At 43.2% G+C, this 16602-nt stretch overlaps 1 protein-coding gene across 1 annotated transcript in view; it reads right to left on the reverse strand.

The window, feature by feature from the left end:
- Positions 1-5649: 5649 nt before the first annotated feature.
- The window catches only part of LOC124711543 (transmembrane protease serine 11D-like), a 38775-nt gene continuing 27822 nt past the window's right edge, over positions 5650-16602 (reverse strand). Inside the window, exon 2 of the mRNA XM_047241678.1 lies at positions 5650-6048. Coding sequence (XP_047097634.1) covers positions 5650-6048 — 399 coding nt within the window. The remainder of the gene's footprint in view (positions 6049-16602) is intronic.

Raw genomic sequence — 16602 nt, forward strand, 5'->3', positions numbered from 1 at the left:
CATATGTCAGTTCTAGTATATTTGTCCAATAAATGCCCGTTTATCATCTGTATTTCTCCCTGGTGTAGCAATTTTAATGGCCAGTAGTGTATATCCACCTTTGGCATAGATAACATCGACGATGTGTCGTGGCATGGAAGCAATGAGTTGTTGGTAGGTGGCTGGAGGGAGGTGACACCACATCTGCACACACAAGTCACCCAATTCAGGTAAATTCCAGGAAGTGGGGGGAGGGGGGGGGCATGAGCTGTGACGCCACGTTCAATCAGATCCTAGATGTGTTCGATCGGACTCAGACCTGGCAATTTGGCGGGTCATCACTCAGCTGGAACTCGCCACTGTGTTCCTCGGAAAACTCCGTCACACTGTGGCCTTGTGACATGACGAATTATCTTGTTGGAAAATGCCACTGCCGCCAGGAAGCATGATCGCCACGAATTGGCGTGCGTGGTCTGCAACTGGTATACGATACTCCTTGCTTGTCATGGTGCCTTGCACTACCTCCACTGGACCGATGGATGCTCAGAGCATAATGGTGTCGCCGCCAGCTTATTTACGTCCCACAGTACGGTGTCAAGGAACTGTTCCCACAGCAGACAACGGTTTCGAGCCCTTCCATCGGCAAAATGAAGAAGATTTCGGGGTTCATCAGACTATGCCGACTCTGCCTTTACGCCAACGTCCAACGTCGATGGCCGCGTTCCCATTTCAGTCGTACATGGCGATGTCGTCGCGTTAACATTGGCAAAGGCGTGGGTCGTCGGCTGCAGAGGCCCATCGTTAGGAGTGTTCGGTGTACTGCTCTTTCAGACACACTTGTACTCTGTCCATCATTAAAGTCTGATGTCAGTTCCGCCACAGTTTGCCACCCGTCGTGTCTTACCAGTTTGCCCAGCCTACGACGCCCGACACCTGTGATGAGAGATGGCCACCCAGCCCCATGAAGTTTGGACGTGGTTTCACATTGGTTTCGCCACGTGCTGGAGACATTCACCACAGCACTCCTCGAACGAGACACTCACCACAGCACTCCTCGAACACCTGACAAGTCGTGCAGTTTCATATTGCTCACGCCGAGTCTCCAGGCCATCGCAGTCTGACCTCGGCCAAACTCATTCTACACACGGGAAGCACGCTCACTGACACTCTATGCATCATGTGTGTGTCTGACTAGCATTCATTTCTCGCCAGGTGACTCTGCTATCGCCTGGACGGGTTTAGGTCGGTGGTCATAATGTTCTGGCTGATCAGTGTACAACGGTAATACCTCGCATCACTCTACCCAGCAGCAGCAGGGGCACAATTAGCACTTTGTTCTAGTGCAAAACAACAGCCAATCTTACTGCCAATGCATTTCAGATGCTTCCATTCATATCATAATGATTAAACAAGTAATGATCGCATCATGTAATGTGCTGCTAAAAGCTCGGGGACGTTCTGACTCTGAACACTGGCACGTGTAATTCCTTTTTCTCAACACACCTAACGTGTAATATCCATAGTTATAAGTTTGTTATTACATTTCTAAATAATATCTGTACATACACAAAAAAATGGGAAGAAATAACCTTATTAGCCTAAACAACAGTGCTAAGGTCCCCTGGAATAGCAGGTAAAGGCTGCGTTTTATTCCACGAACACAGAAGATGCAACAAATTTTTCTCTGTCGTTCCTTTTTTAGTGTATTGCAGCATGGGATTGCCTTTCTCTATATTCCTGCCATTAACAGATATTCACTAAACTATTGTCTTTGTGACCTACAGTGAGTTCCATCTTTCCAATTTTGCAGTGAAATTTGCTTATTGTCATCAGTGCTTTTTTCTTTCTGTAATTGCTACACCTCAATTCGGCAATTGTCCGCCATTGTACGTATCTTTCGTTATTTCTGTAATGGTAATCTCCTTCCACAAATACGAAATTGGTGGGTTCCTACGAGTTCTGTGTAACAATGACACCAAAGCCATACATCATAAAATTAATTTTAGGGAAAGGGCATTCAAATTAGACTTTGTGGTAATTCTACTGCAACCATCGCATACCTTGCGTAGAGTCTATGAGAGTAAGATGAGAGAAATAACACTGCATGCAGACTGTCACTATTTCATTTCTGAATATGCCTATAGGGCAGAGAAACATCTAGAATCAAACACTCTCTAGTAACCTACAAGTAATTTCATGAATCTGGACCTGCTTGATTCTATTCCAGACTCTCATAGCAGGTTAGAGCCTCTAATATGCATCCAAGGTTTGATTAAATTATCGTGAAATGTGCAGAACACAGATTTCCTCCGTTTCACCCTCTCTTTTGCTTTTTCCAGATGATGTTTCTCGCTACACTGAAAATCAGATATATAAAGCTTGCATGCCATTTTATGATGTGGCGCGTAATTTCTCGTTGTGGTCATTTCGCAAAGTGTACACGGGAGGAAGTAATATGTTCACCAGAATTTATTTCAGCAGTAAACCTCTCCCTGATGCACAAATCATCTCTTGTAATTTCTACCACAGGAATTCATTTAATATCTTCTGCCGAAAGAACGATCTCTTGAAAAACGAATCACTCTTCATTAGATGTTGTCTGCATCTTCTGTTAGTCTGATTTGGCGTGGGATCACGCTGATGGGTAACTCTTCAAAATTGGTCGAAAAAGTGTTTGTAAGCCACCTTCTTTGTGGATGGATTACACTTCCTGAAGACTTCTCCTCTGAAACTCAGCATGTCGTCTGGTTTTCCTACTATTTGCTTTATGTACTCACTGCACTATAGCTTGCTATGGATAGTTACTTCCGAATAGTTTATAATCGCTTCTTTTTCTCTAGTGATTTCTCGTCAGTAATGTAATAGAACTGTACCAGATCTCTTCGCTCATTTACACTGAGAGCCAAAGAAACTAGGACACCTGCCTAATATGGTGATGGATAGACCATGACTGATAGAGCACCTCATGTTCCTGCTAGTAATAAGCCGAGTACACCGTTCATTTGTCGTATATTTTTACGAGCTTCAAACGGGAGCAACTACAGTAATGGATAGGAACTGTAATTGCTTTGTACAGATGCGAGCTGAGTTGGTGACCCTTCGCTCATAGCTCCAGGCTGCATTGGCTTCCGTCACACAGCCTGAGGCTGCTGCGAAGGGGCATCACTGGTGGGGTCAGACGTGGGGATACGAGAGACGTTGAGCGCGTCCCACGTGTCCCACGTTCGGTCCACTGCTGTACTGCGTGCACTGAGGTTGACCCCTCACCTGTGGTCAAGTGGGAGATCATTCCCAAGTCTGGCAGGCAGTGAAAAACTTTCCGAGGAGCCGATCGTAGGGCGTCCTTGGTTCGTTCTGCAAACAGGTTTCAGACATTATCTGTAGCTGACGATGTCTCTGAGCCAGATGCAGTCGTCCACCTTCTTCCAGAGGGATTTTCGCTGCCTCGTGATGACTGGGTGTTGTGTGATGTCCTTAGGTTAGTTAGGTTCAAGTAGTTCTAAGTTCTAGGGGACTGATGGCCATAGATGTTAAGTCCCATAGTGCTCAGAGCCATTTGAACCATTTTTGAACCAGAAGGCATTCGGCACCGTTCCTCACAAGCATCTTCTAATCAAACTGCGTGCCTACGGAGTATTGCCTCAGTTGTGTGACTGGATTCGTGATTTCCTGTCAGAAAGGTCACAGTTCGTAGTAATAGACGGAAAGTCATCGAGTAAAACAGGAATAGTACCCGGCGTTCCCCAAGTAAGTGTTATAGGCCCTCTATTGTTCCTGATCTATATTAACGACATAGAAGAAAATCTGAGTAGCAGTCTTAGATTGTTTGCAGATGATGCTGTCATTTATCGTCTTGTAAAGTCATCAGATGACCAAAACGAATTTCAAAATGATTTAGATAAGATATCTGTATGGTGCGAAAAGTGGCAACTGATCCTGAATAAAGAGAAGTGTGAAGTTATTCACATCAGTACTAAAAGAAACCCGCTAAATTTCGGCGGTTCAAATGGTTCAAATGGCTCTGAACACTATGGGACTCAACTTCTAAGGTCATCAGTCCCCTAGAACTTAGAACTACTTAAACCTAACTAACCTAAGGACATCACACACATCCATGCCCGAGGCAGGATTCGAACCTGCGACCGTAGCGGTCACGCGGTTCCAGATTGTAGCGCCTAGAACCGCTCGGCCACACCGGCCGGCGTAAATTTCGGCGGTAAGCCACACAAATCTGAAGGCTCAAAATTCAACTAAATACTTAGGAATTACAATTACAAATACCCTAAACTGGAACGATCACATAGATAGTTTTGTGGGTAGAGCCAACCAAAGACTGCGATTCATTGGAAGGTGCAACAGGACCACTAAAGAGACCGCTTACACCACGCTTGTCCGCCATATTCTGGGCTACTGCTGTGCGGTGTGGGATACGAAACATATGGGATTGACGGATAACATCGAAAAAGTACAAAGAAGGGCAGATCGCTTTTCATTATCGCGAAGTAGGAGAGAGAGTGCCACAGACATGATACGTGAATTGGAGTGGCGATCAGTAAAACAAAGGCGTTTTTCGTTGCGACGGATGCATGAGCTGTTAAGCTTGTTGTGCGACAGTTCTCTCACTAATCTGTCCTTGTTGTTTTTGGAATTGCGTGAACGATATGTTCCCGAAAGTCTGTCTTACAACGCCGGCCTCATACCCTGTTCTACACACCAACTTGAATAGTCATTTTGTTGCCAGTTCTTTCCATGAGTACATAAATTCTGATGGAATGTTGTCTATCCTTTTTGCCTTATTTGACCTCAAGTCTCCCACAGAGCTTCTAATTGCTAATACTGGATCCCCTATGTCTTCCACATCGATTCCAGTTCCTTCTTCTTTCACGTCATCGGACAAATCCACCCCTTCATAAAGGCCTTCAACGTAATCTTTTCGTCCATCCGCCATCTCTGCTTCGTTTAACAGTGGAATTCCCATTGGCCATTGGATTCTTAATGAAACCATCCTTTTTTTTTAATTTCACCGATGTTTGTTTTGAATTTTATATACGCTGAGTCAGTCCTTCTGACGATCATTTTTCTATCGATTTCGTCACATCTTTCCTACAAACATTTCGCATTTGCTGCCCTGCACTTCCTATTTATTTCATTCCTAAGGGATGTATTTTGTTGTATTGCTATTTTTTCTGAACAGTTTTGTATGTGTTGAAAAATGTTCAGAAATCAACAAGGATGCGTTTCAAGAATCCCGTGAATCAATTTCGGCGTTAAGAAATACACTTATCTTCAAAAGAATACTCTATTGTAACCTTTGCAGTACTTCTCACTTTTCGACAATGAGTGTAGGTGTCCAGTACTGTTAACTGTTGTCAGTTATCTTGCCTACATTGTGTTTCATCAGAGTCAGATGAATAAACTATTCGAGAAATGGATTTTCGGGTAAGGTGTCTGGAAGACCCTTGTCATGCATTAGACGCGTTGGATTACAAAACTAGTATTAAAGAAAAATAATTGATTTGATCAGCACCAGACAATGTTTTTCCAAAACAAAGTCAGTTGTATTTCCAAGAATTACACTGAACTTAAACAAAAATAACCAATTTTTAATACAGTTTGTTGATAAAATTAAAGGTTGTCAGGTCCGAAAGATCCCTGTTATGCATCCAGGAGCTAAACTCCTGTGTTGTTCCTGATCCAGGTTCGGAAGTTGCCCACACTGGCATAGACAGAGGTAGTACTGATGCAGCCAGGCCGGGTCCAGTATGCAACGCCAATCTGCATGTCCCCATAGACCAGGGGGCTCCCAGAATCCCCATAGCAGATGGCCATCGTGGGGTCCCCCGCACACACCATGCCCAGCGTCACTGCCGCAACGTCGGCCATCATGTCCCGGCAGGTGTCGCGGTCCAAGACGTGCATGTCCGCCCGCTGCAGGTAGACGGGGTTGAATTCGGTCGCGGTGACGCCCCAGCCCGAGATAGTGACTGGCAGGCCTGCTGGAGCGTCGTATCCGTCGGCAGGGAGGTTGACCACTTGTATGTTCGAGCCTAGTGGGAACGGCTCAGAAGCCTGAGTACAGAAAAAAAGAAGACCACATCATGTCTACTGCAGGTACGAATACATATTAATGAAATTCTGGGAACGCTGGGAATAAACTGGAACATTCCTTGAAAGTCTCTTCGGGATTGCTGCCGGATCCTAAAATCAACTTGACTCGATATTTCGGCCATCCAACTGGTCGCCATCTTCAGGAAATGCTCCTTCTGCTGATGAGCCCTGCTGAGAGTTCTCGAGTCAAGTTGATTTTAGGATCCGGCAGCAAACCCAAAGAGACTTTCAAGACTTATTACGCTGGGAAAGCCTACGTAATCACATAAACTGGAACACTCTATAGCTGATACAAATGCTACAAATGACTAAAACGTAGAAGAAATTATTGATAGTATTTTTTCAGAAAAATAGTATGTTTTCCTTAACAAATAAACTCTCCCTTAATTTACTTAATTATATATAGCAAGTACAATAATACCAACAATTAATATACTTCATGAACAGTAACTGGTGAATATGGTACAATGAGCCATGTTTTTGGGATACAAATTGATGAGGTTTTCAAACAGCAGAAAGATATTACTAACATTTTCAAACACTCAAATGCAGCGACTTTTGCACCAAGTGTAATTCTAGTTTGGGAAACAAACGAGGCAGTATCTTAAAATATTTCACATATTTGTACCAGATAATTTGAATTTCAAGTAACAAAAACTGGATATCAATAACCTACAAGCCATTGAAAAGACGAGGATCTAAAGTTCCTATTACCACTTCCAGCGCGCTGATAGTTGCGTAAACGACAGCTTGAGTGCTCATGCCGACAGGCAACCATTTCACAGCAGTTGTAAATAAATAGGCTACCAGGCAGTCTGCGTTCTTGACTTCAGAAGAGTTGAGTCGTCAATTCAGTAAAATGGGCATTTCGCCTTCTACTTGTTACTGAAACATCAACCAGGAAAAGTATAAGCTACTGGTTCGAGCAGTTTCTACAAACTGGATGTCCATGCGTAGGAAGAAGCGCAAACTGATGTCATGTGTCGGATGAGGACGTGAGAGCAACGGACTGCGATATTACACCCATCAAAAAAAGTTTTGCATCACCCAGTTCCCAGAACTTCTGAAGATAGGCGTTGACTGTGGATATTGTATCACAGACACAGTTGCTTTGACTGTTCAGAGATGTCACTAAACCCGCCCAAATATGTAAACAACCATGCATGAGCAGCGCCTATTAGACGAAGTGGGTCCGACAGCCGATCAATTCCAATCGTTCCACAAGGAAGGAAGTACACGGCTCGTGTTGTCTGTAGTTCAACCATGCCTAGACGGTCAATACCGCGGTTCGATCGCGTCCGCATTGTTACTTTGTGCCAGGAAGGGGTCTCAACAAGGGAAGTGTCCAGGCGTCTCGGAGTGAACCAGAGCGATGTTGTTCGGACACGGAGGAGATAGAGAAAGACAGGAACTGTCGAAGACATGCCTCGCCCAGCCACCCAGGGGCTACTACTGCAGTGGATGACCGCTACCTACGTGTTATGGATTGGAGGAACCCAGACAGCAGCGGCACCATGTTGAATAACGCTTTTCGTGCAGCCGCAGGACGTCGTGTTACGACTCAAACGGTCCGCAATAGGCTGCATGATGCGCAGCTTCACTCCCGACGTCCATTGCGAGATCAATCTTTGCAACCACTACGCCATGCAGCGTGGTACAGGTGGGCCCAACAACTTGCCGAATCGACCGCTCAGGATTGGCATCACGTTCTCTTCACTGATGAGTGTCGCATATGCCTTCAACCAGACAATAGTCGGAAACGTTTTTAGAGGCAACCTGGTCAGGCTGAACGCTTTAGGCACACTGTCCACCGAGTGCAGCAAGGTGGTGGTTCCCTGCTGTTTTAGGGTGGCACTATGTGGAACCGACGTACGCCGCTGGTGGTCATGGAAGGGGCCGTAACGGCTGTACGATACGTGAATGCCATCCTCCGACCGGTAGAGCAAACATATCGGCAGCATACTCGCGAGGAATTCGTCTTCATTCGCGCCCCCATCGTGCACATGACTTCCTTCAGGATAATGACATCGCTCGACTAGAGTGGCTAGAATGTTCTCCAGACATGAACCCTATCGAACATGCCTGGGATAGATTGAAAAGGGTTGTTAATGGGTGATGTGACCCTACCGACCACTCTGCAGGATCTACGCCGATTCGCCGTTTAGGAGTGGGATAATCTGGACCAACAGTGCCTTGATGAACTTGTGGATAGTATGCCACGACGAATACAGGCATGCATCAATGCAGGAGGACGTGCTACTGGGTGTTAGAGGTGCTGGTGTGTAGAGCAATCTGGACCACCACCTCTGAAGGTCTCGCTGTATGGTGGTACAACATGCAATGTGTGGTTTTCACGAGCAACGAAAAGGGCGGAAATGATGTTTATATTGATAATGTATTCCAATTTTCTGTACAGGATCCGGAACTCTCGGAACCGAGGTGATGCAAAACTTTCTTTGATGTGTGTAGATACACTGGTAACCTGTGGTTGTGTACTTTAAAACTACCTGTTTCCGACTGACTTAAGTTACTCATATAAAATTAGTATTTCATGAAATAAAAGTTTATTAAATTGTATCCATTTTTGAATAACCTGGTATGTACTCGTTATCACCCTAATCCCAGTCGCTTAAAACCGACAAACTATTACACCCAACCTCCAAGTCTGGATGTATACGGACTATCCTTTCACTGTGTCGCCATTTTCACCAACATTAGTGTACGTTAGTGATCAATTGACTGCGTGACACCTGGTATATGAGAGCCACAGTGACACCATCATCATGACAAATGGAACAGCTTATCATGTCACATGTATTAAAATCATCAGAGTAATCAGTTGCACGCAGGCAATTTTTGTGTCAGGTGGACGCATAGTGGATAAAGCACATTTGTTCACGGCTGTATAATTGGTGACAGACGCAAGGAAGGAGAGGCTTCAAGTAACGTTGATGATGATGGTATTAGAGATGGAGCACAGGACTGAATTGAGGAAGGATACGATAGGAATTTGACAGTGTCGTTTTCAAGGGAACCATCATAGCATTTGACTTAAGTGAACTAGGGAAACCAAATTTGTGAACAGGGGTCAATAATTATACTTGCATATTATTATAAACAACCTGAGTGTGTGTGTTTTGTACTCTATATCGTTTCTTATTATGAGAGGTAATTGTATTTCAGTGGGAAATATTGCATTTTTACTGTCTTGTTGTACCATTATCTTTGGACATGTTTCATCTGTTTCATCTCCGCCTTCTTCCGACACAGCACTGTCTTTGGTCATTTGTACTGAAGATAAACATTGCAGAAGTTCTCCTAGGCATGCTGTTTAAAGTTATCACATTTGGTTTGTCTTTTAGAAACTATCGCCAGCTTTGCTAACATTTATTGGAAGTCACAGCCACCTCTTATTCACAGTGACGTAACAGGTTTTGTGAGGGATGACTTCCCTGAGTTAATCTTGAAAATCCTGATACGAGAACATGGCTCACCGTAATTTTGACTTTCTTCTAGAAAAACCTTTTTAAGCAGTTGATGTATTTCAGTCCAAGGAGGAGATCACAATACCTCTGTTCTGACAAGTCATCTCCCTCGAAAGCCGCTGTTATAATCACTATTAATTAATTATAACATTGTTAAAGGCAAATCAGTAACTTTCATAAGACTTTGCCTACACGAAATTTAATTACAGTTTTGCAATTCTCTGATCAGTCGGAGTTATTAAACGTACATCATGATATATTCTGTTTAACCTTTATTCCAGTATTTTCTAATAATTTTCTGATACATTTTTAGCCCTTCTAACGCTTTTTAAGCCGCCTGAATCAAAACATCGCAAACACCGTTTTCATGCCACCAGAATTGGCAAATTTTTGAGGGTTTACCAGTGCCACTTGGATGCAGTGAAGTGTCTGCTTTACTAGCTATCGACATAGCTTAGATCAACAGGATACTTATTTTGAACCATTAGATACGTCGCGATTCTGATGTACGTCACTACCCATTACATCACTACCCATTACGTCACAGCCTCAGGCAAAGGACACACATTACGGCAGCAGAATTTATGTGGAGGGTTGTTGTGAGTTCAAATGGTTCAAATGGCTCTGACCACTAAGGGACTTAACAACTGAGGTCATCAGTCCCCTAGAACTTAGAACTACTTAAACGTAACTAACCGAAGGACATCACACACATCCATGCCCGAGGCAGGATTCGAACCTGCGACCGTAGCGGTCACGCGGTTCCAGACTGAAACGCCTAGAACCGCTCGGCCACACCGTCCAGCTCTTATCTGCACTTAAATAAACTGAGAGACTATCAGTCTGATGCCTCTGATAAAACGTCAATATTTGAACCAGTTTGGTCGCTCCCATAATTTCTTTTGTGTAATTTAATAATTTCCTAAACGAAATAGTGATTCAAGACCATGCATGGGGGCTTTATTAAATATAAGATTGATTGAAAATATTTTTTAGTTAAGCTGTATGCCCGATTACGCTGTGTCTCGTAAACGGTTGGCCCTGACTAGTATTATTACGCTATCTGACTGCAAAGAACAATGTAAGAAAATTTTCGTAAACACAGTTAATTAATTAAGTCCCCAGCAACTATAAAACCTACAAAATCCAAGCACAAATGTAACTGTTCTGTATGTGGGAGTGTGACTCAACGTCCACATCTGGCACGGTTCTTTTCCAACAAGACAAGAATTTTTTAAATATCCACTATGCTGACGTGACAAAAGAAATTTAGAAAAACTATAATTACGCAAGAAAACAGAATTCACTCTAATACAAGAACACAAGCCAGATGCTTTGTTGACTGAACCTGTAGTGACGCATTATTTCAGACACACAATTAATAAAAGAACATTGTAATTTTTACCTTCATATATATTGACGAAATGCACTCATTACAATAACATCTGCTATCTCTCCCATCAAATAACTGCATAAAACATGGAACAACACTCTCCACTATTACATCTTACTCCGACTTCACGACAAGCAGTGCCCACTAGCACATCTCGGAACGACTGACTACAACGAGCTCTCAACAAGCACTGACTTCCACGAACTCTCGACAACCACTGACTTCCACGAGCTCTCTACTAGCACTGTCCTCTCCGATCTCTTAACAATCACTGACTACTACGAGCTCTGCCCACACACTGTGGAGGCGGCTTAATAGTACTCTTTGGCGCAATCTCTGGCGCAGTGGCACAGTGTAGCCACCTTTCATATGCCCCTCCTCCACAGGCCAGAATTTGATGGTATTTTTGCCAGCATTGGTGGTGAAAATACCACCAAATTCGTCCACAAAAATACAGACAAAAAATAAAAGATAATATTAATACCTAAATATCACATAATTAGTTGAAATTTTGGCTTTGCACTGACCTTCACTAACCTAATATATGAAATACAGTAAGCAATACAACTTCTTTTCATGCATGTGGCTTTACATAATAGTTTACACAATATACAAAAAATCAGTTTATACAAATGTTCACATAAAAATGCTTTCAATGATTAGTTTATACAAAAAAAAGGCACCAACAGGTAACATCTTTTCAGTAGAAACAGTCCATCAGTGGCACCCAGTAAAGTTTAGCAGGTACACCCAGCAACAAGTCACATTAGTTCAGTAGAAGCAATCCATCAGTTGCACCCAGCAATGTTAAGCAGGTGCAGACACCAACAAGTGACATCATTTCAGTAGAAGCAGTCCATCAGTTGCACCCAGCAATGTTGAGCAGGTGCAGACAGCAAGAAGTAACATCATTTCAGTAGAAACAGTTCTAACAGTGGCACCCAGCAATGTTGAGTAGGTGCAGACAGCAACAAGTGACTTCATGTCAGTAAAAACAGTTCATTAGTTGCACCCCGCAATGTTGAGCAGGTGCAGACACCAACAAGTGACATCATTTCAGTAGAAGTAGTTCCATTAGTTGCACCCAGCAATGTTGAGTAGGTGCAGACAGCAACAAGTGACATTATTTCAGTAGAAGCAGTCCATCAGAGGCACCCAGCAATGTTGAGTAGGTGCAGACAGCAACAAGTGACTTCATTTCAGTAAAAACAGTTCATCAGTTGCACCCAGCAATGTTGAGAGCAGGGGCAGACACCAACAAGTGACACCATTTCAGTAGAAACAGTTCATCAGTTGCACCCAGCAATGTTGAGTGCAGGTGCAGACACCAACAAGTGACACCATTTCAGTAGGAGTAGTCCATCAGTTGCACCCAGCAATGTTGAGCAGGTGCAGACAGCAACAAGTGACATTATTTCAGTAGAAGCAGTTCCATCTGTGGCACCCAGTAAAGTTGCAGAGGTACACACAGCAACAAGTCACATTAGTTCAGTAGAAGCAGTTCATCAGTGGCACCCAGCAATATTGAGTAGGTGCAGACAGCAAAAAGTCACATCTCTCAGCAGAAGCAGTTCCATCAAATTCACTAGCACTGATCACACTGTTCATCAGAGTTTATGAGCACAAATTAAACATGTCCTAGTGGCACCAATCATGTAGAAAAGGTACAGGTAACAGTCCATAATTTTTTTTTTTTTTTTTTTTTTTTTTACAATCACTGATCACACAGTTCATCAGCAGAAATTAAACACGTCCAAATGTCACACATCATGTTGAAAAGTGCAGGTAACAGTTCAGAATATTTATCTTCACTAATCAGACAGTTCAGGCATGAACAATAGTTTGAATACACATACAGTGCTTTTACACTAACATACAAATCATAACAAACACACAAATGATATCAGATAATTTTCATATTAACTATTACAAATACTCAAATACCAGTAAACCTATAATATTTATGGGTGTCAGTGCAAGCCACTACCAACAAATAAAATAATATTTAGGAGATAGGTGGGTAGGATTAGTAAAGGAAAACACACAAAACACACTCACTCATCTTTCATCCACATTAAGTACTACTGTGTAATTGAATAGTGTTAATTGTGTAAATGTAATTCTGTCAAAATCTGATGTTCATCATGTGTATCAAGTAGTAGTGGCAGCAATGTATAACAGTCAATAATAGTTAGTCAACGTCATAGTCATCATGTCAAGACCAATGTTTGCCAAGCCAGATCAAAATGTACTGTTGTTGAACAACTGTCAGTGAGCCACGATATGCAATTACTTCCTCTCTTCAAAAAAAAGTATATACTGCTTAGTGATTTAACAAAGTGTGTGTATAGACTATCTTCCTTCTATTTTAGTGTTCTAGTCTGCTATCTTCATCCTCCTTGTTCCATAAGACCAACAAAAAAAATATGCTCCTCACTTACTTTACCTCTTATATACCAAAACTCCAATAATCATCAACTTAATCTCAATACGTCACTAATACTTCTTCAATACGTCGATACATATAACTCTTATCATCAATATCATTCACCTTACCTCTTGTCCACAAAAACTCCAATAATCATAAACTTCATATACTCTCAATACCTCAATAATACGTCGATAAATATAAACCTCAGCACCAATATCATTTCACTTCCAACACAACTCTTTCCTCTAGTCAGTCTCCTTGAACAAGTACAGATAAAATCCTAATGCAACTTCAATTCAGTATCCCATACAATCCGAAGACACAGTGTCCACACACAACCTCTGTGTAATCCATCTGACCCAAATTTTCTACTCATTATAAATTATAAGATACATTTTGGTTCCTTGTCCATCATTAAATAAAAGAAATGCATACCTGACCTCTAACAGACTTAGTTCGAATAACTCTCAGTAATTAAGTACGATTACGGAGTGTGAATGATCATAATATTTCACAGTGTGTACACCACTTCAAGAATTATGGCAAACAGAAGCAAACATGTGGAGTATTTTTTGTGTCAAGTGTCACTTCCTATTTCAATTGCTCACGAAAATGCAGTGTAATAACTGTCAATGGTCTAAACCTAGTTTTGGTCTGTCATGTCGTTAGCTTCCTTTCTATTAGCATACATTTATACAGCTTCCATAAAACTTTAGCTCATGTGACTTCAATGACTTTCTTGTACTAATGTCGTTCGTCGAATTATAGCAGTTAATTTTCTTATCTTAAAAATGTAAGGCACTGAGCGTAAGCAAAACAAGCAATAACGAGTAAATATACCAGTAGAGAACAGAATGTCAACAAGTGGATGCAGCACAATTCTTACAACGAGGCTCTGCCAAGCGAACAATCTATAATTAATCCAATAGTGTGACCTAAACTCTATGTTTATACACAGTATATCAGCATTTCTTTACACCAAATTAAAGAGCAGTTATGGCAACAAAACAGAAATGTGTAAATATGTAATCCATACGCATAGCAGTAAACATATATCTTACGTAATAAACAGGTCATTAGCATCATATCAGCATAGGCAAATAAATGTTCATATGTCATCTTAGCAAGTAAACATGGAGGCGCAAGCAGATAAATCACAAAGTATAACTTACATACATAACCACAGTCAGCACAATTAATCAGATGACAATTATAATTTAAATAAATAAGCACAGCAGGCACATAATTAAAAAAAATATGACATCAGTGAAAAAGCAGTGCAGCCAAGCGATGCATAATATATACAAATAACAACCCTGTTCATTAATAATCATTGTCAAAATCAGTTAACGTACGCAAGCGCGTCGCTTCACACGTAAATTCATAGAACATGAAATTAGCACAAAGTATGAATCACGTAATCGCGAGCAGCAAATTACGTCTAAAGTACGTACCTAAGTGGAAATTTGTTACCTGAAAATAAACTCAATTAATAGTTACCTTCTTTTTTTTTTAGTTAATTAGTTTCTTCTTCGAAATTACATTCTTCCTGAAAATTTCTCGATAGCAAGTCGTCTTAACGTCGGAGACACACAGAATTTACCTGAAGTTCTCAAATATTTTACACAACCGTATCCTGGAAAATACTGAATGTTAATAACAGAATTCATCAAGTCACTATAGCTTTATACAGAATTTAGTCGGAGAAATTAGCCTGTGTGTTTGTTTACGGCTGTCAGTGCATTCGCACTGAGCGCTCGATCAGCTGTGGGCGCGTGACGTAGGAAGCTATTGTTCGCGGTCAACGACTGCCTTGTGCGGCGCGCAGACTTCACTGTTGCTTTGAGTATGTGCCGCCGCCAAAACACAGCGCGGTATCCTTGTACTCTCTGCGTGTTTACATGTAGCTGTTAGTTCTCCAAAGTATGTCATTCCACAAAAATTTTAACGTTTGATATACACTACTGGAAATGGAAAAAAGAACACATTGACACCGGTGTGTCAGACCCACCATACTTGCTCCGGACACTGCGAGAGGGCTGTACAAGCAATGATCACACGCACGGCACAGTGGACACACCAGGAGCCGCGGTGTTGGCCGTCGAATGGCGCTAGCTGCGCAGCATTTGTGCACCGCCGCCGTCAGTGTCAGCCAGTTTGCCGTGGCATACGGAGCTCCATCGCAGCCTTTAACACTGGTAGCATGCCGCGACAGCGTGGACGTGAACCGTATGTGCAGTTGACGGACTTTGAGCGAGGGCATATAGTGGGCATGCGGGAGGCCGGGTGGACGTACCGCCGAATTGCTCAACACGTGGGGCGTGAGGTCTCCACAGTACATCGATGTTGTCGCCAGTGGTCGGCGGAAGGTGCACGTGCCCGTCGACCTGGGACCGGACCGCAGCGACGCACGGATGCACGCCAAGACCGTAGGATCCTACGCAGTGCCGTAGGGGACCGCACCGCCACTTCCCAGCAAATTAGGGACACTGTTGCTCCTGGGGTATCGGCGAGGACCATTCGCAACCGTCTCCATGAAGCTGGGCTAGGGTCCCGCACACCGTTAGGCCGTCTTCCGCTCACGCCCCAACATCGTGCAGCCCGCCTCCAGTGGTGTCGCGACAGGCGTGAATGGAGGGACGAATGGAGACGTGTCGTCTTCAGCGATGAGAGTCGCTTCTGCCTTGGTGCCAATGATGGTCGTATGAGTGTTTGGCGCCGTGCAGGTGAGCGCCACAATCAGGACTGCATACGACCGAGGCACACAGGGCCAACACCTGGCATCATGGTGTGGGGAGCGATCTCCTACACTGGCCGTACACCACTGGTGATCGTCGAGGGGACACTGAATAGTGCACGGTACATCCAAACCGTCATCGAACCCATCGTTCTACCATTCCTAGACCGGCAAGGGAACTTGCTGTTCCAACAGGACAATGCACGTCCGCATGTATCCCGTGCCACCCAACGTGCTCTAGAAGGTGTAAGTCAACTACCCTGGCCAGCAAGATCTCCGGATCTGTCCCCCATTGAGCATGTTTGGGACTGGATGAAGCGTCGTCTCACGCGGTCTGCACGTCCAGCACGAACGCTGGTCCAACTGAGGCGCCAGGTGGAAATGGCATGGCAAGCCGTTCCACAGGACTACATCCAGCATCTCTACGATCGTCTCCATGGGAGAATAGCAGCCTGCATTGGTGCGAAAG

This window comes from Schistocerca piceifrons, chromosome 8, assembly GCF_021461385.2.
Source record: "Schistocerca piceifrons isolate TAMUIC-IGC-003096 chromosome 8, iqSchPice1.1, whole genome shotgun sequence".
Lineage (NCBI taxonomy): Eukaryota > Metazoa > Arthropoda > Insecta > Orthoptera > Acrididae > Schistocerca > Schistocerca piceifrons.